At 49.2% G+C, this 26,880-nt stretch overlaps 1 protein-coding gene across 21 annotated transcripts in view; it reads left to right on the top strand.

Moving 5' to 3' along the window:
* Positions 1–26,880, top strand: part of AZIN2 (antizyme inhibitor 2) — a 59,233-nt gene that overhangs the window by 19,842 nt on the left and 12,511 nt on the right. For 15 of the 21 annotated variants that reach the window (XM_046663259.1, XM_046663255.1, XM_046663257.1 and 12 more), the window contains 9 exons: positions 3,598–3,933; positions 4,775–4,895; positions 5,532–5,741; positions 7,325–7,498; positions 13,552–13,724; positions 14,713–14,847; positions 15,628–15,793; positions 17,060–17,222; positions 18,263–18,375. In XM_046663259.1, coding sequence (XP_046519215.1) covers positions 5,637–5,741; positions 7,325–7,498; positions 13,552–13,724; positions 14,713–14,847; positions 15,628–15,793; positions 17,060–17,222; positions 18,263–18,375 — 1,029 coding nt within the window. In that variant the 5' untranslated portion in view covers positions 3,598–3,933; positions 4,775–4,895; positions 5,532–5,636. The other 6 variants (XM_046663270.1, XM_046663250.1, XM_046663269.1 and 3 more) reach the window with 6 other exon arrangements.

The raw sequence follows: 26,880 nt of genomic DNA, 5'->3' as shown, positions 1-26,880 counted from the left end.
GCTCCATCTTATCTCCTTTCTGCGGAGGGAGAGGCTGGGAGCAAGAGCCTGATGCCTTCTTTCAAGGGTACACAGCTCTGCCCTCTTTGCCTGCTGTGGTTCAAGTCCATTTAGGCCAGGGGTTCTCAAAGTGTGGTTCTGGACCAGCAGCATCAGCAGCACTGGGAACTGGGCAGAAATGCAGATTCTCAGGACGGCCCTGGACCCACTGATCTGGGAACTCTGGGGAGGGGCCCAGCCATCTGTGTTTTAACAAGCGCTCCAGGTAATTCTGATGCTTTCCATCTGAGAACAAGTGGAGAAGGCAGAAGAGAGCTGCAGACGATGGCCTTTTCCACGCCACTCCCAGGCGGCTCCGGAAACAGCAGCTGGAGAAAGTGAGGGTTGTCGACTGAGCATTTTTTTAATTTGGTTGTTGCTGTTTTCTCATCACCTTTGTCAGAAATGACTCAGGTCTGGCTTGAGAGAAAGTGTGTGCAATCCTTAATTGTCGCACACTATTATGATTTTTTCACTTCTGTATTCAGCCTAAAAGAGAGTGAAAATAAACATGAAGAAATCCAACTTACCAAATTCAGCTTCTTAGCATCTTGCCTGTCGAGGGAAGTGTTGTGACTATAATCCCACATTCAGTCAACACACTTGAGCTTTACCTGCTCGGTGCTGGGTCCTGGGCTTGGGTCCAAGGCACAGACCTGCCCCTGTGACAGGGGACACAGACACCTTACTAATGACTAGAATCCAGGGTTCCAAGGGTTGGGGCCTAGGGTCTGCTCCAACGGCGACCCTGGGCTGTACCATTTCAAGTTCCTCACCAGCGCTCACCCTGAATTTGGGTTGAGAATCTGCCACTTTCCACCTAGATGATCTTGGGCAAATCACTTGGGCTTTCGGGGCTCAGATTCCTCCACGGTGAAATGAGAGGAATAATTCCCACCTTGAAGGCTTGTTGCGAGGACGGAGAAAATGTATGTAGCATAGTGGTGCCGCTCACCAGCTGTGTGACTTTGAGCGGGTCAGCAGCCACTCCAGCTGGTTTCCTCCCCTGTGATACTAATAGCACAAACCTCATAGGGTTGTTGTGAGGTTAAAGGTTATATAAATCTTACAATAAGCCTGCGTGATATTAAGTACTCTGCCAATGTTGGCTGTTATTATTACGCACATAATACAGAGCTTGAAGCACAATAAACACTCAAGAAATGGTGACTGCTGGTATTATCAGCTTCCACTCTTAACTCAGAAGACACTTCTGACCTTGCAATGCTTGCGACTGCTTTCAGCTTCTGGTTTCTGGCGACTTTGGGGTCTCCATCTCACTGAGGCCTTCAGGGAGTTGGCAGGGCTGACTTCCGGTCGGTGCCCTTTCTGCCAGTTCATCTGGTGTCTGACTCTGAGTTCCAGCCTCTCTCTCGTCTCCTGCTGTTTGTGCCTGGCCTGGTCTCAGCCTTCTGTGTTCTGGCTTCAGGTTCCGTTCCCGGGGCCCATCTCACAGGCATAAAGCCAGTCCGACTAGAGTTAAGTCCCAGCTCTGTTGCTCACTAGTTGTGTAACTTTAGACAAAGGATTTAACCCCAATTTTCTCATCTGTAAAATGGGGCGAATAATGCATATCTTGTCTAAAGATTAAATGCAATCATGCGTTTATAAACATTTAGCATGGTGCTTGTCATACAATAGGTGCTCAATAAATGTTTATTTACTTCTCTGTCCACCTCTCCCCAGGGAGTACACCCCATAACCATCCTAGCTGGTATACTGATCTATAAAAGGGGGAAGGGACCTCTCCTACTTGTGGCAGAGGCTGCCAGTCTCCGTGCGATACACAGTCTCTCTTTTTCAGTATTTTGACTTTATTGAGGGTGGGAGGAAGTGACAACGCACCCAACTAAAGACAATGTCTTCCTGCTTCCCCTGCAGCTAGGTGGTGTCCTGTATCTAAGTTTTGGCCAATGATACAAAAGGAAGTGTTGGATGGTGGTATGGATTGAATTGTATTCCCCAAAAAAGATATTTTAAAGTTCTAACCCCTAGTACGACAGCCTATGACCTTATTTGGAAATAGAGTCTTTACACAGGTGATCAAGTTAAAATGAGGTCATTCGGGTGGGCCCTAATCCAATATGACTGGAGTCCTTATTAAAAGGGGAAATTTGGACACAGAGACAGACGCTATACAGGGAAGGTGATATGAAGACACACGGGGAGAAGACAGCCATGTGCCTGGGGTGATGCATCTACAAGCCAAGGATCACCAAGCATTGCCAGCAAACACCAGAAGCTAGAAGGGGCAAGGAAGGATTCTCCCCTACAACCCTGGGAATGTGGCTGGAGCTCCAGCAGCTATTTTGAACCATGAGGCTAAAAGCCAGGAGCTGAGGATGGCAGAGTTGGAACAAGACAGGCATCTTGGTTCCTCACGGCTTTGCGGAGCTGCCACACCAGACTCGGACTGCCCACCTCCAGTGTTATACCACATACATGGTAGACTATACCTATTGGCTTATGGCTCTGTTATTTTTTACTTTTCTATTTTCTTCAGCCAAACCTAAATTTGGGTTTGATTCTGGTTCGTTCCTTCTTACCTTTATTGATTCATTCAGTAAGCATACTGAGTGTGCCCACTATGTACCAGGGGATGAAAAGAGCGAGTGAGGCCGACTTAGACCATGGAATCCAAAAACAGCCAGCTCAAAGAATGATTTTTTAAAAAATGTAGAGCCAAAGTTTGTTTGGGCATCCCTTCCCTCCTCTTACTGTCATCTTTTCTTGAGTGCTCCCTTCAAGGTTTCTGCCATGGCTTTCCTGGTCTACACCCTCCCAGTCAGTAGATGTTTATTCTTAGGAGGACTTCAGTCCTAATTCATACTATGGTGCAAATGACTACAAATCTCTCAAAGCATGGACCTGGAAATGACCCCTCCTGTAAACCTATCTCCTGAAAGACTGTTCCTCTGCATAGAAAGCAAGAAGGTTCTAAGCAGAAGGGCCCAGAGAAATCACTCAGTCTGAACCCTCTCAGTTCACAGGGGAAATCAATCCAGGCAGCAGTGACTCTTGTCTAAGCAGGATGACCCAACCAAGGACACCCAGCAATCATGTGGTCAGGCTGGGTGGGGAGCAGAAAATGGCTCTTCCAGACTCCATGGTCACTGCTCTATACCATCTGTGTGCTGAGAATATTCTGATTAGGTTGTGCAGGGTGCCTTAGGGAGATACTGAGGTGGGACAAGATATGCCGCTGGCTTTCAAGAAGCCTACAGCCCGACAGGGCACGTGAACACCTTGTTAGACCAAACGCCCTTTGGCCCCACTGATTTGACATGCTGCCTTCCTTGTGTACCAAGTTCTCCAAATGCACGCGACTGTTCTAGACTCTGTTCCGTTCTACTGCTGTCTCTTCCTGCACCAGCACCGTGCTGTTTGAAAGACTATAGCTTTATAAAATATTTTGATGTCTGGTACAGGAAGTCCTCTTTCTTCTTTTTCAGAAAGGTCTTGGCTGTTCTTGTCCAATTACTGTCCTAGATAAACTTTTGAATTAGCTTTTGAGTGACACAGATATTGAACCTTTTTCTGGGCTCTTGTTTCTGCCAGGCGCTGGGCAGTCTGAGGAGCCGGGCACTGGGTCACTGCCCTTGGGAGTCCACAAACTCGCTGGGAAGTGTAACCAAACAAGAAGTGGACAGCCACAACAAGAATCTCACGCTCTGGGTGACAAGAGCCAAATGAGCGAGGAGTCCACATAGATGCAAGTGCTGTGAGTTCCATGGTTCCTCCAGGCTCGGGAAGTCATGGGAGGCTCAACAGGGGAGGTGACATTAGACTGGACTTTGATGGATGAGCAGGAGTTTGCCAGATATAGAAGAAATGCTTTGAGTCGAGGATGTCAGAGAATGCTTCTTGAAGAAGGAGACACTTTTCATTTGAGAGGTGAGTGGTTGGCCGATTCAGAAGGTGGGATGAAGGGAGGGATTGCCCTGAGCTGAGACAGCCACAAGAAGGCTCTCTGAAGACATTTTAAGCTAGCTTTCAAGTTGGAGGAGTCAGAGAAGATGCTGGAAGAGGCAATTAAATAAAAAGGATTTTACTGAAAAGTAATACAGGAGATGACATTTGCCCTGGGCTTCGAGGGATGAGCGAGCAGTTCACCAGACAGAGGAGGGAAGAGAGGAACGACCGCAGAAAAGGCTTCCCCAAGCAAGTGGGAACTTCCCGGCTTCCTGCCCACTCTCTAAGATCCGAGATTCAGGATTTGAGCGTCCCACGGCGTAGACGCTCGGGATCCTGCGGTGGCGGCCAGGCAGTTCCGATTTCCCAGTCTGGGGTGGCCGCAGAGCGGGCTCGGCCGAAAGGACTGAGGCTCGGGTTTGCGGAGCGGGCTGGCCGAGCTGAATGCTTTATGTCGGAATCCACCAATGGGATGGCGGCCCTCGGTTGCCAGGGCTACGGAGGGGGCGGCCGAGCGGAGGCGGAGCCTGGGCGCCAGGGGCGGGGCCTGGGCGGGGCTTATATAAGCGAGCGGCGGGCGGAAGGCGGGGCGTGGGGGTCGGTGGCTGCTAGGCGGGCGGGGCGCAGGCCGCGGGGCCCGAGCCGGGGGGAGCGAGCGAGCGGAGGCGCCGAGGATCCGATTCACTCGCTGGGGAGACCTATGGGCCGAAGCCGTGTAAATGCGTTTTAAGGCGAGTGCGGGGAGTGGCTCCGAGAGCCTCGGGGAGCGGGCGCCCCGGGCGCCAATGCTGACCGGCCCCCGGCCCCTCTTGCCTCCTCATAGCAGGGGCCTCGGCTCCGCAACTGCCACTCCTCCTCGGGGTGTTGCACAAGTTTCGAGGTCACCGGCGACCCCCCCTAGCAGCACGCCTGTCTCTGGCCCCCGCGAAGGAGGACGGGGCTTGGTAAGGGGGTGTGTTGGGGGGCGGGACCTCGGCCCTGCACTCGGGGGTGCTCACCGGGACAGAACCTCAGCCTTCGGGTCTCGCCCGAGAGCCCGCGGCCCCCACCCACCATGTGGCGCCCCCATGCACGCTTAGAATTGCAGCACGTCAGGCCCAGCCCGGCCATTTACAAATGGTGAAACTGAGGCTCCGAGAGGGGGTGGGGTGTATCCAAGATCACGCAGCAGAGAGCGAACTCGAACCTAAGCTCCTGCTCTTGGGCTGAGACTCCTCGGCCCGGCCACCAGCGGCTTAAGTGGGCGTGGTCAGGACTGGGGAAACTTACCCACCCGAGCTTCTTGGCTTTCCCCAGCCCCCCATTCTTTCCCTTTTTACTAAAACCCGAATTTCAGAATTAGAAAGGATCTCCAAAAGAATCCATCCATTTTACAGATGGGGAACCTGAGGTTCAGGGAGGCAATGAAATCTAGGCATGTAATGCTTTGTCCCAGTCCAGGAATCCTGATCGTCCCCACCCTTCTCAGTGAACCTAAGCTCCCTAGGCTTGTGCTGGGGGCGGGGTGTGACAGGACTGGGCATCCTGGCCTGGGCAGCGGAGGCCAGCCCCCCAGCACCTGCCTCCCTCTCCTCCCGCAGTGTGTTGCATACTTTCTAAGGCGGCAGCGGCGGCGGCAGCGGCGGCAGCAGCAGCAGCAGCAGCAGCTGCGGCTCCATCCAGCCCATCGGCTCCTCCTCCTCGGCATGGCTGGCTACCTGAGTGAAACGGACTTCGTGATGGTGGAGGAGGGCTTCAGCACTCGAGACCTGCTGGAGGAGCTCACTCTGGGGGCCTCACAGGCCACCACGGTCAGGGGCTGGGAGTGGGGGGTGGGTCCCCTGTTCCCTGTGCCAGCGCAGCTGCCTCCTCTGAAAGGGCCCCCAGGGCCCACGTCTTCTTCTTTTACTTATTCGGTATTCAGTCCTTGCCATTTGCAAGAGACAGACTCATCTTGTCCCCATTTCCTGGTCCTTGCCCGTGAAGCTGCCCCTCTTGTGTTCCCTGCCTTGATGAACAGCACTCCCACCATCCACCCAGCCCTCTAGGTCAGAAGCCTGGGAGTCCTTGCTTTCCTCCAACATCCAGGCATCACCAAGCTCTGTGAATTCCACCTCCTTAAGTTACCCTTCAGTGCGCTCTTCTGGAACCTCTCTGTACTTCAGGCCTCATCTCTCTAAAGGCCCCCTAACCTCCCTGCCTCATCCCATCCCCTCCAACTTTATCACAGCCCTGCTCAAAATCAGAATTCTTTGGCAGTGCTCCACCACCTGCAGGATCAAGTCAGAATCTCTGTGCCTTCATAACCCCACTTCTGGCTTTTCCCACAGTGTGTGTTATGCTCCAGCAGAGCTGACCTACTCTACGCGTATTTCCCAGTGATGCCATGTGCTCTATTACCATGCCTTAGCCCAGGCTTTTCCTCTCCTGGACCACCCTTCTCCCAGCCTCTCTCCCTCTTACCTATCTCTACTCACTGCTTATTACTCGTCAGTGTCACCTTTTCCTAATTGCCCCAGGCCAATTTTGTATTTTCTTTCACCACGGCCCCCAGCGCATTTTGTAGAAAGTCCTATCTAGCATTTATTGAATGAGCTTGTAATTGCTTAAGGGGTTTGTTCTCTTCCAGACCCAAGCCCCCTCAGGGCCAAAGCCCTGTCTGGTCATCTCTGTCCCCTAGCATAATGTCAGACAAGTGGGCATCAGTAAAAAAAAAAAGTATTGCGTAAAAGGGAAACTGAGTCTCAGGGAAGGTTTAAGTAATGTGGTCTCACCCAGAGCCTCATAGATATTTGGCCCTCAGCAAATCTGCGACGACCCATTGTCCACAGGCCTGGGTTGCAATGGCCGTGGGACTACTCCAAGGCTTTCTTGAGCACCTATATGTGAAAGGCAGTGGCCATATGCTGTGACTTTGGCCTTCTAGGAATTTATCTTTTTCTGGAGAAGACGGACGTATATGCTGTTCTGATACCTCGGAACATGTGCAAAATGCAGTGGGAGCAGGAAAGGCAGAGTTGCCTTATTGGTTGGGGGAGGTGGCATTCGAGCTGAAACTTGAAGGTAGAATAGGAATTTGCCAGACGCAAGCAGGCGAAGGGTATTCTGTGTGGAGGGCATGGTGGGTCAAAGGCGGGGAGGTGGGAAAATGATCCAGCCTGCAGCCAGGGCTTGAAGTGCAGAGGATGGAGGGACTGGAGCTGGATCACAGAGCCTCGAAGGAGGCTGAGGGGGTTGCCTTCTGTCCTGTAGGCTGGGGGAGCCCCCGAGAATTTTAGAGCAGGGTAGCTTCACGGCTAGAGCCGAGCTTGGGCAGCTCCTTGAGGGGACCGTGGATGACATGCACCAGGAAGGAGCTGGGTGGGGTCTCACATTCACCCCTCTTGTTGTGCAGGACGAGGTTGCTGCCTTCTTCGTGGCCGACCTGGGTGCCGTAGTGAGGAAGCACTTCTGCTTTCTGAAGTGCCTGCCGCGAGTCCGGCCCTTTTATGCTGTCAAGTGCAACAGCAGCCTGGGCGTGCTGAAGGTCCTGGCCGAGCTGGGGCTGGGCTTCAGCTGTGCCAACAAGGTGAGCCCCTGCCCCCCGCGGGTGCGCTGACCCTCACTGCCTACTGAACACACACATGGCCTGGCTGGTGCGAGTGGGCCCTGGGGCGGGGCGGGGAGGGGCTGGAGTGACCTCTGGGAAGGGCCACCCACTCAGGAGGGGGTTCAAAGGATGAGGGAGGGAGAAACAAGCCTGGAATTTGCCAGCCTTGAAGTTCCAAATTGGAACCTTGTGTGTCCCTGGGGAGATGGTTCTAGAAACATTTTGAAATGGAGGTTTCAAATTTCTTGGCATAGAACTATACATGGTATTCTTCTAATTAAAATAAAACAAAAGTACCCTTTTATCATTGGTTTTCTTTTCTCTTTTCTTTTATAATCTTCATGTGACTGTCCATTTTCTAAACTCATCCTTTTAGAGTTTCTTCTTGTTGCCAATTCTACTGCCTTTCTAATTTGATCAATGCTGTTGTCTTAATTCCCTGCTGCTCTCTTTAGATTTACTTTGCTTATTTGCTATCATTCTCTATCTATCTGCTGAGCTCCTATGATGTGCTAGTTGCAGTGCTAGGTAGGGCTGGGAAAACAGTGTTGAGTAAGGCACTTCTGCTGTCCTTGAGTTGAATGCTTAGCATATCTATGTTCATTCTGTTCTTACTTGATAAATGCCTTTAAGCTATAAAGTTTCCTCAGAGTACAGCTTTGGACATATTTATTCATTCAGCAAACATTTACTGAGCACCTACTGTGGGTCCACGGACTATTCTAGCTGGGGTTTTAGGAAGTGAACAAAGCAAGTAAAACAAAAAAAAGGCCCTTCCTTCATGGAGCTTGCTTTCTAAAAAACAAAGAAGTCAAACAATGAAAATCTACAGTATTTTAGGTGGTAAATGCTATGGAGAAAATTAAAATGGAAAGGGAAGTGGGGAATGTTGGGAGAGAGGATTGTACTTTGGGACGATTTGGCCAGAGAAGGCTTCACTGAAATTTGACTACAGACCTGAAGGAAGCAAGGGATCAAAGTGTGTGGATAACTAGGGGAAGAGCCTTCCAGGAAGTGGGAACAGCAATTGCAAAGGCCCTGAGGTGGGAGTGTGCTTGGTGGGTGTTGGTTTGTGATGTTGTCGTTACTGTTATTTTGTGAATTGTTAGTAATGATTGTTTGAGGGGAACCCCTTTTAAATCCTGGTTAGCAATATAGCTGGGTGTTGGGAGGAGAATTCTAGAAAGAATTCCTGGAGGAGAAAGGAGGAAAACTAGCCTGGGCAAGATGACAGGGCTGGTGGGATTCCAGGTGGGAGAGAGGTGTGCCCCCCTGGTGGGACGGTCAGACTGAGCAGGTTAACCTTATCACGCAGAGGGAGAGAGATGGACATTTTACAGTTGAGGAAGCTGGGGGCCGACTGTACACCGCTCGCTGGTAGCGGAGCCAGGACGCTGGGCCTCTGCTCTGGGCGAGGAGGAAGGAGATCCTTTTCCGGCCCCCTTGGCATGGGCTTGAAGAACAGGACTGAACCCCACTGACTGGAGTCCTGTGTTCTGGAAACTCAGAGGTGGGGCGCTGTGCTCGGCCCTCCAGCCTCAGGGGCTGGCTTCCAGGGGGCAGAGCTGTGGGGTGTTAGAGCTTGGAAAGCCCTGGAAGTCGGTGGGGACATTAAAAGCATCTACAGTTTGCTGAGTGCTTCTGTTGTGCTTGGTGCTTTGCCAAGTGTTTTCTGTACATGATCTCATCTGATTCTCGCAACCAGCCTGTGAGGTAATTATTATTACCCTGCTTCTGACGGCAGCCTGGCAGGAAGCATCTACCATAACGTAAGGGAGGCGCAGACGTTGAGCCACCGGGAAGTGGTCGCTTGAGTATGGATTGATGAGGTCTCTGGCTTGATGGCTGCTGTCTTTTCCAAGGTCCTGGAGAGGGCATGGCTGAGCTGGGACTCGGCCAGTGTCGATTGCCCTTGGCTAACCACAAGGGCTGGGAGAGGCCAGGGCCCCCTCCCTGCAGGTGGGATCATGCAGCCCCCTTCGGTGCACTTACTGAGAGGTGGCTCCGGGGTGCACAGCTTTTCTTGGAAGGCCGAGGCTGCCCTCTTCTGGTTGGATATAGCTGGTGGCCACACTTCACAGCACCGTGCTGTGGCCAACATTGACTGGAAGGCCCAGGCAACGTGAGCTGAGTCTGCCTGCATACACACGCATCAGACAGACTCCAAGATCAACGGCATCCGCCACACCTTGCACGGGGCTTTGGTTCACCCACCTACTTTCCCAAGGACTTTATATCATCTCTCCTAGACCCAGCCTGTCCTCTCTTGCTATCTCCCTCAGCATCCTCCCATCTTCAAAAGCCTTTCCTGGACACCACATTGTCCTCAGCACAATCCCCCGCTCCCTTTCCATGGCCAGATTGAGTTGTTTACACTCGCCTGTCTGCACTCACTTGTCTCTTTCTCTTAGCACCCACTCCTTAAGCCACTGCTTCCCGACCTCCACCCTCACTGTTCCAAGGAATCTCCTCTTACCAACGTCCCCAGCGATCGCCATGATCCAGTGAGCACTATATTTTAAATATTCATTTCAAATTATTCAAATGATACATTGATTCATTTGCAAGAAAAGAAAAGTAGGACAATCACCATGATGAGATGAGTTTGGTGGGTATATAGTACGTAAAAAATACTTACAAATGTGATCCATAGAAAATACACAAAGTATCTTGTGATTTTGCAACAAAGTATAAAAGATAGTCATGTGGTCAGTACTGTGCCACAAGCAATAGCTCCAAAGGCAGCGGATCTGGAGATCTGCCCATTGATGCCTTTCGACTGGTTGGGGACACTCCTTGTTCCTCTTATTGATCTGGCCTCCTCAACAGCTTCAGCAGTGACTTTTGTTGTTGTTGGACGTTTTTTTTTCTCTTTGTGGTAAGAGCGCGAGATCTAGCCCCCTAACACATTTCTAAGTGCGCAGTGCAGAGTTGTTAACTGTAGGCACCGCGGCGTGCGGCAGACCTCTGGAACGCCCTCCTCTTCCAGAACTGAAACTTTATACCCATTGAACAGCAACTCCCCATGTGCAACGTATTCTTTTAAAAAAATATTCAACAGTAACATCTGCTGTTAGTTTTAAAGACTTCAGAAATATATAAAATGAAAGTGAAGGCCTGCCCCGCCTCACTGGTGCCTCTCACAGTCGAGACCCCTCCCTCCAGACAGACAGGGTTACTTTGACAAGAATGGCATTTTAATCTATGTCCTGTGCCGCCCTTTCTGGAGACCTTGTCTGTCCTCACCTCTCTGCAGATCCTGGCTCTTCCTGCTCTCTAAATGGGAGAGTGCCTCTGGATTCTCTCTCTTGTAAATGCTCCCTCTTCTTAGGGAATTTCATCTCCTCCCATGGCTTTAAATGCCATCGATATGCCATCACCTCCCACGTTTTGATCTGCAGCCCAGACTTATATATCCAGCTGCTGACTTGCTACGCCAGGACGCCTGGAACCCAGTGTGTTCAAACATTCTCATGATCTCCCCCTTTCCTTCGAGAAGGGCCCCTCCGTCTGCTGGGTGTGGATGGAGCTCCCTCATACATCCTCGCCCCTCATCCCCACGTGCAATCCATTACCACACTTGCCAGCCTACCCCCAGGACGCATCTCGTGCTCCCTTCTAGCTCAGCCTGTTATCTCTCCCTGGGGATTGTGACCGGTCTCCCCAGAACCCTCTTGGGCCCTTCCTCCGTCCGTTTTCAGGAAGCAGCCAGCATGATGCACATTGTTAGACCTGGTATTTAAAATGCAAATCGGACCATGTCATTTCCCTTCTTGAAACCCTTCTGTTTCCCATCACTCGCAGGGTGAACTATAAATCCACGTCAGCCTTCCTGGTTTCCCTGTGAGCTCCGCCCACCTCCCTCCAATCTTCTCTTGCCACACAGCGCTCACCCGTCGGGCCGCTCCAGCATTCTCCGTCCCTTGCTCAGGCCGAGCACCTTCTTGCCTGAGAACCCCTGCTCAGGCCGCCTCCTCTACCAGAAACGTTCTTTCCTTCCCTCTCCGCCTGGCGAGGCCTCCTCCCTTCACCCCTCCACCCAGGGCTCCCCATCCCACGTTCTCTAGCATCCTGTACTTAGTCTTCACGGCCCTTATCTATTTGTAATTCTGTCTTGATTCAGTGTCCATTTGTCCCTGTCTGTCTTCGCCACCAGCCTGACAGCGCCACGGGGTCAGAGACCTTGCCTGCCTCCCTCACCACTCGTTTTCATTAGCACCTATCAGAGGGCCTGGCAACTCAACAGATGCTCAAAAAATACTTGTCAAGTCAGCACTGAGGTTGAGTTCTCCATTTTAGGACTGTGGTTAAGAGCCGGTGTGCTAAAGTCTGACAGTCCTGAGTTAGAATTCCAGCCGTGCCACCTCCAAACTGTGTGACTTTGGACCTCTCTGAGCCTGTTTCCTATCTCATAAGATTATTACGAAGATTGAGTGCGAATGTATATGAAATATTCATTGCAATGGCTGGCCTATGGTAATCCTTCAATGAATAGCAATGGCTATTATTGAAATATTGATAATCAAAGCTAAACCCAGGCTCCGAGCGCAGCCACTGCTTCCTCCTCCCGCCTTGGGCTGAAGCAGGCGGCAAAGCATGTTTTCATATCCGCTCAGACTCCAGGGCTTTGGAAGCAAGCGGTGACGGCAGCAACTCCAGCTCTGGAGTTGGACCTCGTGCACCACTCTGCTCCTTACTGGCTGTGTCACCACAGGCAGGTGGACCTCTCTGAACTCAATTTTGCCCTCTCTGAAATGTGGCCAGTAAATATTTCACAGGATAGTTGTAGGCATCCCGTGAGATAATGCACAGAAATACCCAGTGCTGAAAAGCTGCAAAATTAAAAGGAGAGTCTTATTACAAACTCAGGAGGCTGAAATGGCCCCGTATCTCCTACCGTGTTTCATACTGGCTCCCTCTCGACTTCCTGTCCTCCACCAAGGCGAGTGGGACCGGAGTTTGAATGTGGGCTCTGCCACCTCCTTGCTACGTGGCTTCTCTGAGCATCAGTTTCCTTCTCTGGAACGAAGCTCATACCCTTCTGACGGGGTTATCGTGCGGAGTAATAAAGTAGTGAGCCTAAAGCAAGGGTTGGCAGACCGTGCACGGCGGGCCCAGTGCAGCCACTGCTGACTGTCAAGTTTTACTGGCTCACGGCCACGGTCGCTCACCTACGCGTTGTCTGTGGCTGCTTTGGTGCTACATTGGCAGTTGAGGAGTTGTGACAAACTGTACGGCCTCCGAAGCCTACACTGTTTACTCTCTGGCCCTTTATACAGGAAGTCTGCCAGCACATGATGTAAAGCCTCTCACTTGGTACCCGCTTATGGTAGGTGCTCGGTGACCGTGGTTGCTCTCACCATCCTCATCCTCACTGCACCATTAGTGCAGCAGTGGGGTGGAGCCGTACTCTGTAAAGGTGGGAAGAGGAGGCCCCCGGGGAGAGGGGCTTGCCGGAGTTCCCCAGCGCGGGGCCATGCACACAGCAGGCCTTCTATGTTGGATGGCCTGTGTCAAAAAGACTCTTGGTCTGGTGAACTTTCTAATACATCGAGTCATATTCTCTAAACATGTCTATCCTCCAGGAAAATGTGTTAGAAGCCTGTTGTCAGGGCCACCGTGAGTCCATACAGTGCCTTCGTGTGAATTAGAAAATGTACCCCTTCCTTAAGACGCTCAATTGTTTAAATAAATATACTGATTGTGTTAGAATGAGACGCTTTACTGCCAGGAAGTTGTAATAAATATAGAAATCTACCATGTGTTATCTGTGAATGAGATACCCCTTTCCCCCAAATCAGGATTGTGCAGTACACCACCTGCACAGCTGTACGCGCCAGCCCTGACTGTCAAAGACTGGTGAATCAGCACAAGTCCGGATTTTTGTATATCTGTTGTCTAAAAGTGAGGCCCACTTCTTATGGGACCTCCACAGGCATAACTATGACTTTGCCCCTCATCTGTGCTTTTTTGGTCTCCGTGGGCCCAGCCGGCCCTGGTGCCTCCTTATCACCACCTTTGGGACCCCACAGGCAGAGATGGAGTTGGTCCAGCGTATTGGCGTCCCTGCCAGTAAGATCATCTACGCCAACCCCTGTAAGCAAATTGCACACATCAAGTATGCTGCCAAGCACGGGGTCCGGCTGCTGAGCTTTGACAACGAGATAGAGCTGGCAAAGGTGGTAAAGAGCCACCCCAGTGCCAGGTAAGCTGAGAGCCACTCGTGTGGGGAGGCTGGGATGAGTGTGAGGGAGGAGGGGGTGAGTTGGGGCAGACCCTGCTCTGGACCCGGCCGTGGTCACAGGAGGTTGGGCCGGGCACTCCTGGACTGGACTCAGATAACAGGGTCTGACTAGGACAAAGGCAGAAATAACTGATTACGGCCCAAGCAGAGCAACACCCATGGTATTCCGGAGGTCAAAGTCACGGCTGAGAGAGCGAAGAGGGTGGTCAGGAAGGCTTCGAGAAGGAGGTGGCATTTGAAGTGGGCCTTGAATAGTGAACAGAATCTGGGGAGGGCGTAAACAGTGCATCAGAGTCAACTGCATAAGCAAATGCGTGGAGGTTGGAGACAGCGCAGGGCACTTGAGGGGTGAGCAGAAACGTGGTGGCTGGAACATACCATGTGAGGGGGCTGAGGGAGATTGTGAATGATGCTGGTCAGGGGGCAGGGACCTGATGCAAATGGCCTTTGGAAGGGGTCAGGGCTTCACGTTCTGCTCAGGCTGTGGCTCCCACGTGGTCACTTGACACCCTGGGGATATCAGGGAGGGGCCTTGGGGTGAAGGGGAGGCTGGGTGGTGGGCCACTCTGGTTCACCCAAAGCAGCTTCCGATTTGTCTGTTTTACATGCTGTTGGAGTTCTCAATAAGGCTGTGTTTAAAAAATGGTTGCCCTTATCCAAGAAAAGTCGGAATAGCCTGGCAGGTGTAGAGGCTGATTCGGAGGAAGTGGCGCTGCCCAGGGGAGAACTGGGGAGGTCGGGACCAGGGCAGGGGCCGCAGAGATGGGCCCAGGGATGTTTAGGGAATGGCTTGGAGGTTGACTGGCTGTGCAGGGAGAGGAAGAGGTCAGAGAGCCTGTGGGGTTGGGCAGCTCTGAGCCACATGGGTTCACCCCCCTTTGCTCAGACAAGATGCAGCTGGGGGGGACGCGGGGCCCACCTGGCAGAGGTGCGCTGCGTGTCTCCCCAGGATGGTTCTGTGCATCGCCACCGATGACTCCCACTCCCTGAGCCGTCTGAGCTTCAAGTTTGGAGCGTCTCTGAAATCCTGCAGACACCTGCTTGAAAACGCCAAGAAGAGCCACGTGGAGGTGGTGGGTGTGAGGTGAGCGCCTGGAAGCCCCACCATCCCCCTGACGCCAGGCCCACTGCCTCCTTCCCAGGAATTAACCGATTCTGTATGAGACCTCCCCCAGGGCCTCCGAGGAGGGCCTGCCCTGGGACTGGAATTCTGCCATTTGCGAGTTTTCTCTCTTTGGAAAGAAGGTTTGGAGTGTCCAGTGGTCCCAACTCCCTAATCCTCAGAAGGGTTTGTCCCAGGAAGTTCTAGGAGGGACCTGGCTTTGCAGGAGTTTTACCAGCCTGAGGCCAAAGGTTGTGCAGCCGCCCCTCTGCTGTGCCGCTTTTCTTACAGGAATATGGAAGAATCGCCATAGCAATGTTGCAACAATATAGCTGTCACTCATTCTGTACTTCGGATATGCCGGGCACTCTGCTAAATGCTTCATGTACATTATCCCACAGCCTTGTAGGATCTTATCCCCACTTTAGAGATAGGCAAACTAAAGCATAGGCAGGCCCCACTGCTGACCGAGAGGTCCATCCAGATCTGGCTCACTCCAGGGCCCTGGCCCTCATCCCAGGAGGCTCAGCCCCAGGGGCAACGTGGAGGGATGGGAGCACCACAAGTGCCAAGGGACCTTGGATCTAGTCTCCTGTCCACTCCTCACTTGCCACATGGCCCTTGGCAACCCATTTGACCTTTTAGGTCTCCAGTCACTACATCTGTAAAATGGGCACCGTGTCCAATGTTGCTCCTGGCTGGGGCTGACGCGCTGGCACCCGGGGCCCTGCAAGTAAGCCGGGGCTCTTCCTCCCTTCCCAGTTTTCACATTGGCAGTGACTGTCCTGACCCTCAGGCCTATGCTCAGTCCATCGCAGACGCCCGGCTTGTGTTTGAAATAGGCGCCGAGCTGGGCCACAGGATGCACATCCTGGACCTTGGGGGCGGCTTCCCTGGAGTGGAGGGGACCAAAGTGAGATTCGAAGAGGTAACTTTGGGCGGGAAGTGTCGCATTGGGCTCTGTGGGGGTGGGGTGGGGGATGGGGGCAGGGAGGGTTCTAATGACCACAGGCGGCCGCTGTGAGCGGGTCCCATGTGCTGCATGCTGTGCGTGGTGCTCTACCTGGATTATCTTATTATTACCTATGTTACAGCTGAGCAAACTGAGGCTCGTAGAGGTTGCGTCACTTCCTGAGTCCACGGCAGAGCCAGCTGCACACCCAGCTCTGCCTGACTCCAGCCCACACACATGTGAGGCTTAACCAGGCCATATATGTATAAGTCCGAAGGCTCTTGGAAGGTCTTGGTATGCCCTATTCACTCTCAGGTGGGCTGATGAGAGATCAATGGGCGGGCAGGGGGAGGAAAAGCCAGCCTTCTGTTCACTCCCAGTCCGTCTGTCTCCTGGGAGATGAAAGCAAGAAAAATGTGTCATTGTAATCCCCACTCCAACCACCAGGGGCCGTTTCTTCTTAGTAGGAGGCTCGTCCTGGACTAGTGTTCACATCTAGGAACTGACCCTAAGAAAATAATCCACAATGGACACAAAGAGTTAGCTTCAAAGATGAGCAATGCAGCATTGTTCATAATGCTGGACTTCCCTGCATTACGTCCAGCCTCCAGGAAGCCCAGTGGACTTCCGTGGTCCATCTAACACTCAGAGATTGGTTAAATTATGGTACCTTCTTATGATGAAAACATTTACTCACATGGAGAGGTCATTCACAGTCTATTGAGTAAAAGAGGTTATAAAAACATAAATATAACTCTATCATGTAAATAATAAGAAATAGTGCTTGTATCAAAAAAGAATTAAAGGCGCTCCTCCAAAAAGTTAACAATGATTAGGTTAATCTGGATGATAGAATTAGGGGTGATTTTGATCTTCTTTGTCCTTCTCTGTATTTTCTGTAGAAAATGTGTCCTTTAACAGATTGGTTATTTATGAAAGAAAGATCCACATCAGGGCTTCTGGAATCTGAGTACTGAGTGTTATGTTAAGAGTGCCTCTTCCTATGGTGGGGGCGTCGAGGAGAGTGATTTACGCAAGCACGAGGGTCTTGACCCAGTTCTGTCTCCCGCCTACCTTCTTGGCCAACTGTCCGCAGTTACCAGCTGGGGCCTGAGCAGCTGCCAAGCCCTTCTTCCTGAAATCAAAGAAGCTTTCAGGAAATAGACTTGGAGCTGTACAACGTCTTCAGCATAAACCCCACGTTCCAAATGTGTAATTGTGCTCCCATCCCCCCACCATCAGATCACTTCTGTGATCAACTCAGCCTTGGACCTGTACTTCCCGGAGGACTGTGGCGTGGACATCCTTGCCAAGCTGGGGCGCTACTACGTGACCTCGGCCTTCACCTTGGCCATCAGCATCATCGCCAAGAGGGAGGTTCTTCTGGACCAGCCTAGCAGGGAGGGTAGGTGCCAGGTGGGCAGCAGAGCCCTGTTTTTTTTCTGAGGCTAGGGACACTAGCTGGCTGAGCAGAGTCTGGTTTTAGGGGGTGGGGTAATCTGGAGAATGGGTCCTTGCTTTAGGGAAACTTGCAATCAAGTCCCCTCACCCCCAAGACACTTATTTAGCATCTTTTTTTCCTATGCATGTTCATATTTTATGAAGATTGAGATAAAAACAACCATAGGGAGAATACTTTATTAACCCCATTGTACAGATGAGGAAATTGAGAGCCAAGGAGAATACAAGGGAATCCCCTAATCGCTAGGAAGAGGTAAAGCCTGCCCCTGCCCCCGTGTTTGTCTCCTCTTGAAAGGACAGGCTCTTCCTCACCCAACTGCTTCTCATAACATAATGAAAGTAATTAATGACAACCTGTATTTGTCTAAGCCCACTTTACATATGACAGAACATAGGCATGGAGAGGTTGAGTCACTAGCCCAAGGTCACACAGCTGATAAGGGGCAGTGCTGGATTCAAGTTCAGGCTGGGCTGACTTGTGCCTTCTCGGCTCACACTGTCAACATCAGCGCTCTTCCCTGCCCTTCCAGAAAGATCAGTCCTCCCTTCCAGAAAGATCAGTCCTCCCAGCAACCCCTTGAGTGAGAGGTGTCAGGGACTCTGATCTTAGGGCTTTGCCTTCTGTTCTGGGACCCCCAGGCAGGAGATCCTGAGCTCTGTGTGCTCATCCCCAGAGAATCCATACCGAGGGGTGGTGGGCTTTGGGTGGGCTGCTCTTCTGCCTTTGCTGGGGCATCAAGGGGCTCAGATGCAGGCAGGGAGCGTGTCCTGGGCAGAGACGCTCAGCTGCAAGGTGAGTGTGCACAATGCGGTAGTGAACCTCAGGTCACAGGAGGAGCCAGGACCCACCCCACAGTGGAGGAAGGGGCATCTTTCACTTCCGTAACCCAGCATCCTTGCCGAGCCCACCATCGTTCCAGCTCCCCACTCCCACCCCGCTCACATTGCTGCTTGTGCTGCCCCTGACTCCTCTCCTCCCTGCAGAGGAAAACAGTTCCGCCCCCAAGACCATCGTGTACCACCTCCACGAGGGCGTGTACGGAATCTTCAACTCGGTCCTGTTTGACAACACCTGCCCGACCCCCATCCTGCAGAAGGTGAGCCAACCCCACGGGCGCCTGTTTTCAATGGGTGTGTGTGTCTGTTGAATTAACATTTGTGTGTGTGTGTTTATCTAATTTTTAAAGTTAAACATATTAATTGTAGAAAATAGACAACAAGGATGAAGAAGGTGATCACCCATAAACCCACCACACAGACTCTTTGCACGTGAGATTTCTTTTCAGTCTTTTAAAAAATATATTATACTTTTTTTTCCATAAAGTTTGGATCATATTGATTTGTAACCTGCTTTTTTCCACTTAATATGAGGAGTAGCTCTTTCCATGCCATTAACTAATCTTTGACAACATGCTTTTTGATGACTACGTAGTATTTTAACCAATCTAACTAGTGGTTGGCCATTGGGTTTCCTGTTTTTGGGTGCAGGGAGTACATCTTGACATCCATCTCTGATCACCGTTCTGGGGTAAATTCCTAGAAGTAAAAGGAACAGCTCATCTTTAATGGATTTTTCCATATTCACAAGGCAACAGGAATAGACAAAGTGTTTCTCCCAGCCTGTAGAATCCAGCCCAGGATTCTTGAATGGGCCAGCAGCTTGAATGGGCATCCTTAAGAGGGAAAAGAAAATCAGACACACTGTTGTATTTTCACGTCTCCAGGCCTTTGTGAGTACGGTCCCTCTTCTGGAAGGAAACCTAAGTGTCTGACCAGCACCTACACCAGCATGAGTGCTCAGTAGGCATTTTTGTTCTTTTCTCCCTTTCCCTTCCATCTAACTTTTCAAGGCCCAATCAGACGTCGGCTCCTCTTGGTAGCTTTCCTGCCCCTTATCAACTGTGGGCAGAGGGAGCCCCTCCCTCCCTCCCCCTCCCTCCTCCAGGCGCCTAAGTGCCCACAGCTTGATGAGTCCTCATTCCACAGTGTCTGCGTTGTTAAAAGTAGATAGGTCCCTTGTCTGAGTAAGCCTCCCTGATGTGCTCAGGAATTCACTTTTCTACTGTGATGTGCGAGCACTGCCTGCATTCTTGTGGTACCCCACATCCTGCTGCACCGAGAAAGGACCAGGCCAACCTCGGTCAGCCAAGTCCCAGCTGACACGGCAGGCAGCAGCTGCTCCCAGTTACTGTCCCCTCCAGTCCCCCTCTCCTTTCCAGTCCCCTCTTCCTGTTGTAAGCTGTCCCTGACCCACTCCCCGTTCCCTTCATCAGCTCCTCAGATGAGCAGGACTATGGTCCCAGCCCATTATCACGTCCCCTCCCCCCAGGGTCTCTGTTTGGGTTAGTCTCCAGTTGGTGCTCCTGACACAGGCAGCAGGATGTCACTGACCCTCTTCGTGGTCTGTGCTGTTCCTCCTCTAGACGATGCCCAGGTTTCTTCCTTCAGGCTGTCAACCATTTACCAAGTCCTGCCAGGTGACTAGATCCAGGGTAGGGCCCACAGTCTGGCAGTGGGGACAAACATCGTGTAGATGACAGCACACATCGTAAGTCAGCTACAGTTGCGCTGGGTCCCTCTGACGCACTCCCAGGGAAGGTCCCCTCACTAGGACTTATGGCAGCTCTAACTCCCAGGGACTTTGTTTTTGGAGCTCAGGTATGGAAAGTGATATTAAACGTAATCTTTGGTTCAAGGTGTATTCCTCATCACTGGAGCCTGCTTGGCCCTTTTTTATTTGTTTCTTTTTTTAAACAAAATTCAACAAATATTTGAGTACACTCAGTATGCCAAGCGCTCTGCTGAGGCTTGCAGAGGGAGTAGGTGGGAAAGAATTGTCTGTGCCTTCGAAATACACACCTGCTGGGTAGACACCTGTGTGTGTGTGTGTGTGTGTGTGTGTGTGATGATTGCAGATGCTACAACAGTGTCATGAGAAACGTACAGAACAAGTGTTATTGGAATTTTTTTCAAGAATATTTTAGCATGTATTTCTGAAAGAAAATTACTTTAAAGAATCACAACACCATTATCAAATTAAAAAATGAACACTTCCATAGTACCCCCATAGTATCATCCAGGCAGTGTTCAGATACCCGCAACTGCCTCATAAATGGTTTTCATAGTTGGTTTGCTGAAGTCAGGAGCCAAAGAAAGTCTACTGTTGCATTTGGTTGATTTGTCTCAACCTTTCAGTTTCCCCAACCTCTTTTTTTGTTGTTGAGGAAACTGAGTCGTTGGTCCTGCAGTTTCCCACATTCTGGTTTCCCTGCTGGTGAATTCCCTGGGTTTCCCTTTGGTGTTATTGAATGTGTTTCCCCGGGCCCTGTATTTCTTGAAACTAGGTAGTTAGATGTAATGCTTTCACATTAAAGAAAAACCTGATTCCCAATCAGTTTTTGGATAAAAATGCTTCATGGGAGGTCATGTCTTTGCTTTCTTTTCAGTGTAACAAGCATCTTTATCATTGTGCCGCCTCATCCCTCTGTCTCTACCCAGGCAAAGTAACCACTATTTTGACTCATGTGTTATCATTTTTTCATATAGTTTTTTTATTGTAGCAAGAACACAACATGAGATCTACCCTCGTAACAGATTTTTAAGTGTGTCATACAGTACTCTTGTCTACAGGCACAGCGCTGTACAGCAGATCTCTAGAACTTACTCATGTCGCATAACTGAATTTTTTTTTGAGGCAGATTAGCCCTGAGCTAACATCTGCCAATCCTCCTCTTTTTGCTGAAGAAGACTGGCCCTGAGCTAACATCCATGCCCATCTTCCTCTACTTTATACGTGGGACACCTACCACAGCATGGCTTGCCAAGCGGTGCCATGTCCGCACCCAGAATCCGAAACGGTGAACCCCAGGCTGCCAAAGCGGAACGTGCGCACTTAACTGCTGCGCCACCGGGCCAGCCCGCATAACTGAAATTTTATACACTGATTAACAACTTCTTGTTTCCCCCTCCCCTCAGCCCCTGGCAACCATAATTCTATTCTTCGCTTCCATCAGTTTGACTATTTTAGATACTTCATATAAGTGGCATCGTGCAGTGTTTGTCCTTCTGTGACTGGCTTATTTCACTAGCATAATGTCCTCAATCTTCATCCATGTTGTTGCATATTGTAGGATTTCCTTCTTTTATAAGGCTGAATAATATTCCATTGTATGTTTATACCATATCTCCTTTATCCATTCATCCATTGATGGACATTTGTTTCCCTATCTTGGCAATTGTGAACAGTGCTGCAATGAACACGGGAGCACTAATATCTCTCAGAGATCCTGTTTTCAACTCTTTTGAATAAATACCCAGAAGTGGGATTGCTGGATCATATGGTAGTTCTATTTTTAATTTTTTGAGGAACCTCCATGCTATTTTCCATAACAGCTGCACCATTTTGCACTCTCACCGACAGAGTAAGAGGGTCCAATCTTCCACAACCTTGCCAACACATATTGTTGCTTGTTTTTCTGATAATAGCCATCCTAACAGGTGTGAAGTGATTATCTCAGTGTGGTTTTGATTTGCGTTTCTCTTATGATTAGCGATGTTAAGCATCTTTTCATGTGCCTGTTGACCATTTGTATGTCTTCTTTCATATAGTTTTTATCACATCCAAATCTATTCCTAAGGTGTATTTATAATTTATTTTACTTGTTTTTTACTTTACAAAAAGGGTGTTTAGATGTATGTAAACTTTTTGGACTTTTTAAAAAACTTAGTATCACAATCTAAGATTCATCAGCGCTGCTGCATGTCTCTAAGGCTCCTTCCTCTGACTTCTGTAACACTGTTGGTGAATAGGCTGCAGTTTATTCGTCCACTCTCCTTTCAAGGCATTTGGACTGTTTCTAGGTTTTTGCTACTGTGACTACTGCCGCTGTGAATATTCTTGTTCATGTCTCTGTGACACATGAGCGAGAAGTGGAATGGCTGGGCATAGGGTATGTGAATGTTCAGCTTCGTGAGATAGCGCCAGACTATTTCCCAAAGTGGTTGCACTGATGACAATCCCACCAGCAGTGTATAAGAGACTGGGTGGATCGACATTTTCCTCAACACTTGGTATTGTCAGACTTAAAAAATGTCCCCAATGGAATGGATGTAAAATGGTGTCTCGTACCTTAGCCTGCATTTACCTGATCGCTAACGAAGCTGGCTATCCCTTTGCATATGTATTGGACAAACATGTTTCCTCTTCTCTCAGAGACTGTGTAACCTTCCCTTCGGCGGCTGCCCTTCATGTCTGAACTTCTTCAGCAATTGGCCTGCACTCAGTGCCCCTGCTCCCTCAGCTCCCAGACACCCTTCAGTCCTCTCCAGTCTGATATCCATCCCGTGGCTCCACTGAAGATGCTCTTGAAAGTCACTTCCATGTTGCCAGCCCAATGGTGGCTCTCCTGTCTTCAGCAGCTGATCTTCCTCCAACTTCGTGCTCCTGGCTTCCCTAACATCATTGCGGGCTTTGTCACCTCCTCTGCCATTCCCACCTTGTCTCTCTGGCACTTTGTCCACTGCTCACCCTCTAAATGTTGACTGGCTCGGGCCTCAGTCCTTGATCCTCTTCTCTGTCTACATGCATTTCCTAGGTGAGCTCTTCCAGACTCAGGCTTTAAATATCTTCTGTACTCTCCTAATTCCCAAATTTATATCTCTATCCTGGACCGTATCCCTGAGCTCCAGACTCATGTATCCAACTACCCGCTTGACATTTCTGCTGGGTGTCTCACGGGCATCTCAAATTTAACTTGCTCAGAACTGAACTCTCGGTTCCCAGCCCAAAACTTCTTCCTTCCTCCAGTCTTCTGTCAGGAAAAAGCACTGCCAGCTAGCCAACTGTTCAAGATAAAAAAACTTTGGCATTATTCTCGATTCTTGCTTTCCCTCTCTTCCCACATGCAGTCCACCTGCAATTCTTAAGTCTAATTCCAAAATATGTTTGGAATCCATCTCATTTCTTCTCTGGCCCCATGCAAGGTACCCTCACCTCCTTCCTGGGCTACTGCAGGAATCACTAACTGGTCTTCTGGCTCCTACTCCTGGCCGCTGACTGTTTACTCTCTACACTGCAAAGTGATTTTTTAAAAACCCAAAGATCATGTCCCTCTTCTGCTTAAAGCCTTCCGTGGCTTCCCATTACTCTCAGAATAGAATCCAGACTCCTCACCATGGCTGGTAAGGCTCCTGCCCATCTCTTCAGTCGCATCTCTCCCCACTAAACCCCTTGCTGTCTGCAGCTACTCTGGCCTCCTTTCTGTTCCTGAAATACCTAAGCTCTTGCAGACCCAGGGGCTTTTGTATTCGCTCTGCCCAGGATGCTCTTCCACTCGCTCCTGAGATGACTTTCTTATTCTCTTCTGTTATGTCTCAGCTCAGATGTCACCTCTTCAGGAAGACCTTTCCTGACTGCCCTCTCTAAAGTGGGCTCGCCTCTCTCCATCAGATAATATTATCTGTTTACCCTATTTCTTTATTTTCTTGTTTTTGGTGAGGAAGATTGTCCCTGAGCTAACATTTGTTGCCAATCTTCCCTGTTTTTGCTTGAGGAAGATTGTTGCTGAGTTAACATCTGTGCCCATCTTCCTCTATTTTGTATGTGGGATGCCACCACAGCATGGCTTGATGAGCTGTGTGTAGGTCTGCACTCGAGATCAGAACCCACGAACGCCAGGCCGCCGAAGTTATTTTCTCCATAATGTGTCAGAATCTTGTTTGTTTTTGTTTACTTGCTTATAGCCTGCCTTCCCCACCAGCACAGACTCTATGAGAGTAGCCACCTTGTCCAGTGGGTTCCCTTTGAGTTCCCAGCACCAGGCACAGTGTCTGGTACATAGTAGGTGCTCGAGAAATATTTGCTGAATGAATGATGAATGAGTGGATTGCCCACTATACTCTGAGCCCCTTGAGGGCAGAAACTGTTCACATCTATTTCCCCAGTACGGGAGTTGGCACACAGTAGGTACTTGGAATATGTCGGACTGAATTAATTTTTAAAAATTATGTAAGAAACCTAAAATCTAAAGGAAAAAAGAAAAAATCCCTCTGCAATCCTCTCCCCTAACATAACTCTGTTCATTTGTCTGTAACGTCACCCCTTCTTTTGCTGTACACATACAGTGTTACGTGGTTGCAAGCCTCACGTGTGGATTGGTGGCGGCTGAAGTCACCTTATTGTGGCAGGTGCTGTAGTGAGCACTTTACATGGCATTACTCTCTCAGTCTTCATGAGAATCCTATAAAATGGTTACTATTATCAGTCCCATTTTACAGATGAGAAACCCGAGGCACAGGGAGGTGAAGCAACTTGCTCCAAGTCACACAGTTAATAAAGTGTGGAATTTTTTAGCTGTGGACTATGAGCCCCTTGGGGGTAGGGTTCATGTCTTATTCATTTTTGATTACCTGTGTGTTGCCAGAGAGTAAGCTCTTAACTGCTTTCCTATAGAATTATTGCCTCTCTATAAAATGGCTCCATCATTAGGCATTTGGACATTGCTGGTTTTTGGTTATTCTTATTCAAGTTTTCATGAGTATTCCCTCTGCCTAGAATGTTCCGTTAGTCTCTCTGCATGGCTGGCTCAATGTACATGCTTAAAGTGTATTCCCTTTTCAAAACTCTTTTCTGAGGAGTCCCTGGAGTACGATTAACAGTAAAAACCCAGCATTTTTAGGCCTCTTGATACATACTGCCAGATTGTTCTCCTCAAAGCTTGGACCAATATGCACAACTGTGTTCACTTCACAATAAGCTCACCAGCATTGCATGCTGTGACCTTTTTCTTATGGGTTAATTTATCTGAAATGGTACACCTCAGTGTTTCTTTCAGTTTTGTTTCTTTGACAAGGGTAAAGCATTTTTTTTGTTTATTGTTTTACTTCTTTTTTTTTTTTAAAGATTGGCACCTGAGCTAACAACCGTTACCAATCTTCTTTTTTTTCCCCCGCTTTTTTCTCCCCCAATCCCCCCAGTACATAGTTGTGTATTTTAATTGTGGGTCCTTCTAGTTGTGGCATGTGGGACACCGCCTCAACATGACCTAATGAGCGGTGCCATGTCCGCACCCAGGATCCGAACCCTGGGCCGCCGCAGCGGAGTGCGTGGACTTAACCACTCGGCCACGGGGCGGCCCCTGTTTTACTCCTTTTGATGGCAATGTCTTTTTATATTCTCTGCTCACCTAATTTGGGAGGTCTTGAAGTTTTTTCTTACAAATGAAGATGAGTTTGCCTATGTATGTGTATTTCATATAATATTTGATATAAATATTTCTCAATCTGTTGGTTTATTATTCTAGTCTTATGATTCTTTGTTATTCTTTCATAGAAGTTTCAACATACTATCACGTCTCTTAACTAAGTGTGCTGTGATCCATAGCAAGGAAATTTGTCCCTTTCTGTCTTTTGTGCTCTGAGGTTATAGATTAGCTTTATTTTATGTGTTTTTTCCTATTATAGAAATAAAATGTTTATTGGAGAAAATTTAGCACAAACAATAAAATAAAATAATCCACTAATCACACCATTCAGAGATCACTATTGTTTTTTTTGTTGTTTTGTTTTGTTTTTTTACTATTATTAAAATTTACTTTGATTCTTTTTTTTCTGCAGTGTCATAACGTACATTGTTTTTAACTTAAAAAATATATATCGTGGCATATGATTTTCTTTAAATACTGATATGATAGGTGGACTTCTTATGTACAAACATTTTAAATGTTCACTGAATGGTCTAAAATGACATATATTTACGGTGTAAAGATGCAATTCCATAAATGTGTATTAGCACTTCACAAGTGCAAGGCATAGTTGGGTGTGGGGAGGGACCCAGAGAGGGCAAGTACCATGAGGGTTTTGCAAGAATCTTGGGAAGCAAAATTCAACGTACAAGCTTCAGTCACCCCAGTCCATATGGAGATACCTTCCATCTGTTACCAAGATTGGGCTTTCTCCTTTGCCATTATATTTTTTTCTAGTTATTTATGGCTAAAAAAGTGTGACTCCAGGGGGCCAGCCCCATGGCCGAGTGGTTGAGTTTGGCACACTCTGCTTCAGCAGCCCAGGTGTAGTTCCTGGGTGCAGACCTACAACACTCGTTGGTGGCCATGCTGTGGTGGTGACCCACATACAAAAAAGAGGAAGTCTGGCACAGATGTTAGCTCAGGGCGAATCTTCCTCAGCAAAAAAAAAAAGTGTGACTCTGTCTGGAATGTATTGCAATAGCACTTATCAAGTGTGGGTCTGGTTAGTTCTTATCTTAAAAATTCTTAATGATATCTGACTCTTTTTTGTTTTATTTCTGCTTTGCCATACTGTACATTAGTTTTATTTTTTTTTGCAACTCTCTCTAGTCTTTATCCTGTCCTTTTGATTATTTTTTCCTTTGCTCAGCCTATTCCACCCTGTTTTGACAACAGCTTTGTGCTGTGTTTATAAAGCTGGCAGGGGACCTTCTATTTCCAGCAATGTGGTAGTCTAGATACTCTCAACAGCCTCCCCACTGACAACAAAGAAAACTGTATCCTGACTTACAAGAAAGCAGGGGATCTTCAGCGGTCAAAACTTAAGTGAAAGCAGGAATCTCCATTTCACTTAGAGTA

This window comes from Equus quagga, chromosome 5 (assembly GCF_021613505.1).
Source record: "Equus quagga isolate Etosha38 chromosome 5, UCLA_HA_Equagga_1.0, whole genome shotgun sequence".
Lineage (NCBI taxonomy): Eukaryota > Metazoa > Chordata > Mammalia > Perissodactyla > Equidae > Equus > Equus quagga.
Note: the sequence above shows the minus strand (reverse complement) of the source record. Positions and strands in the feature narration are given on the sequence as shown.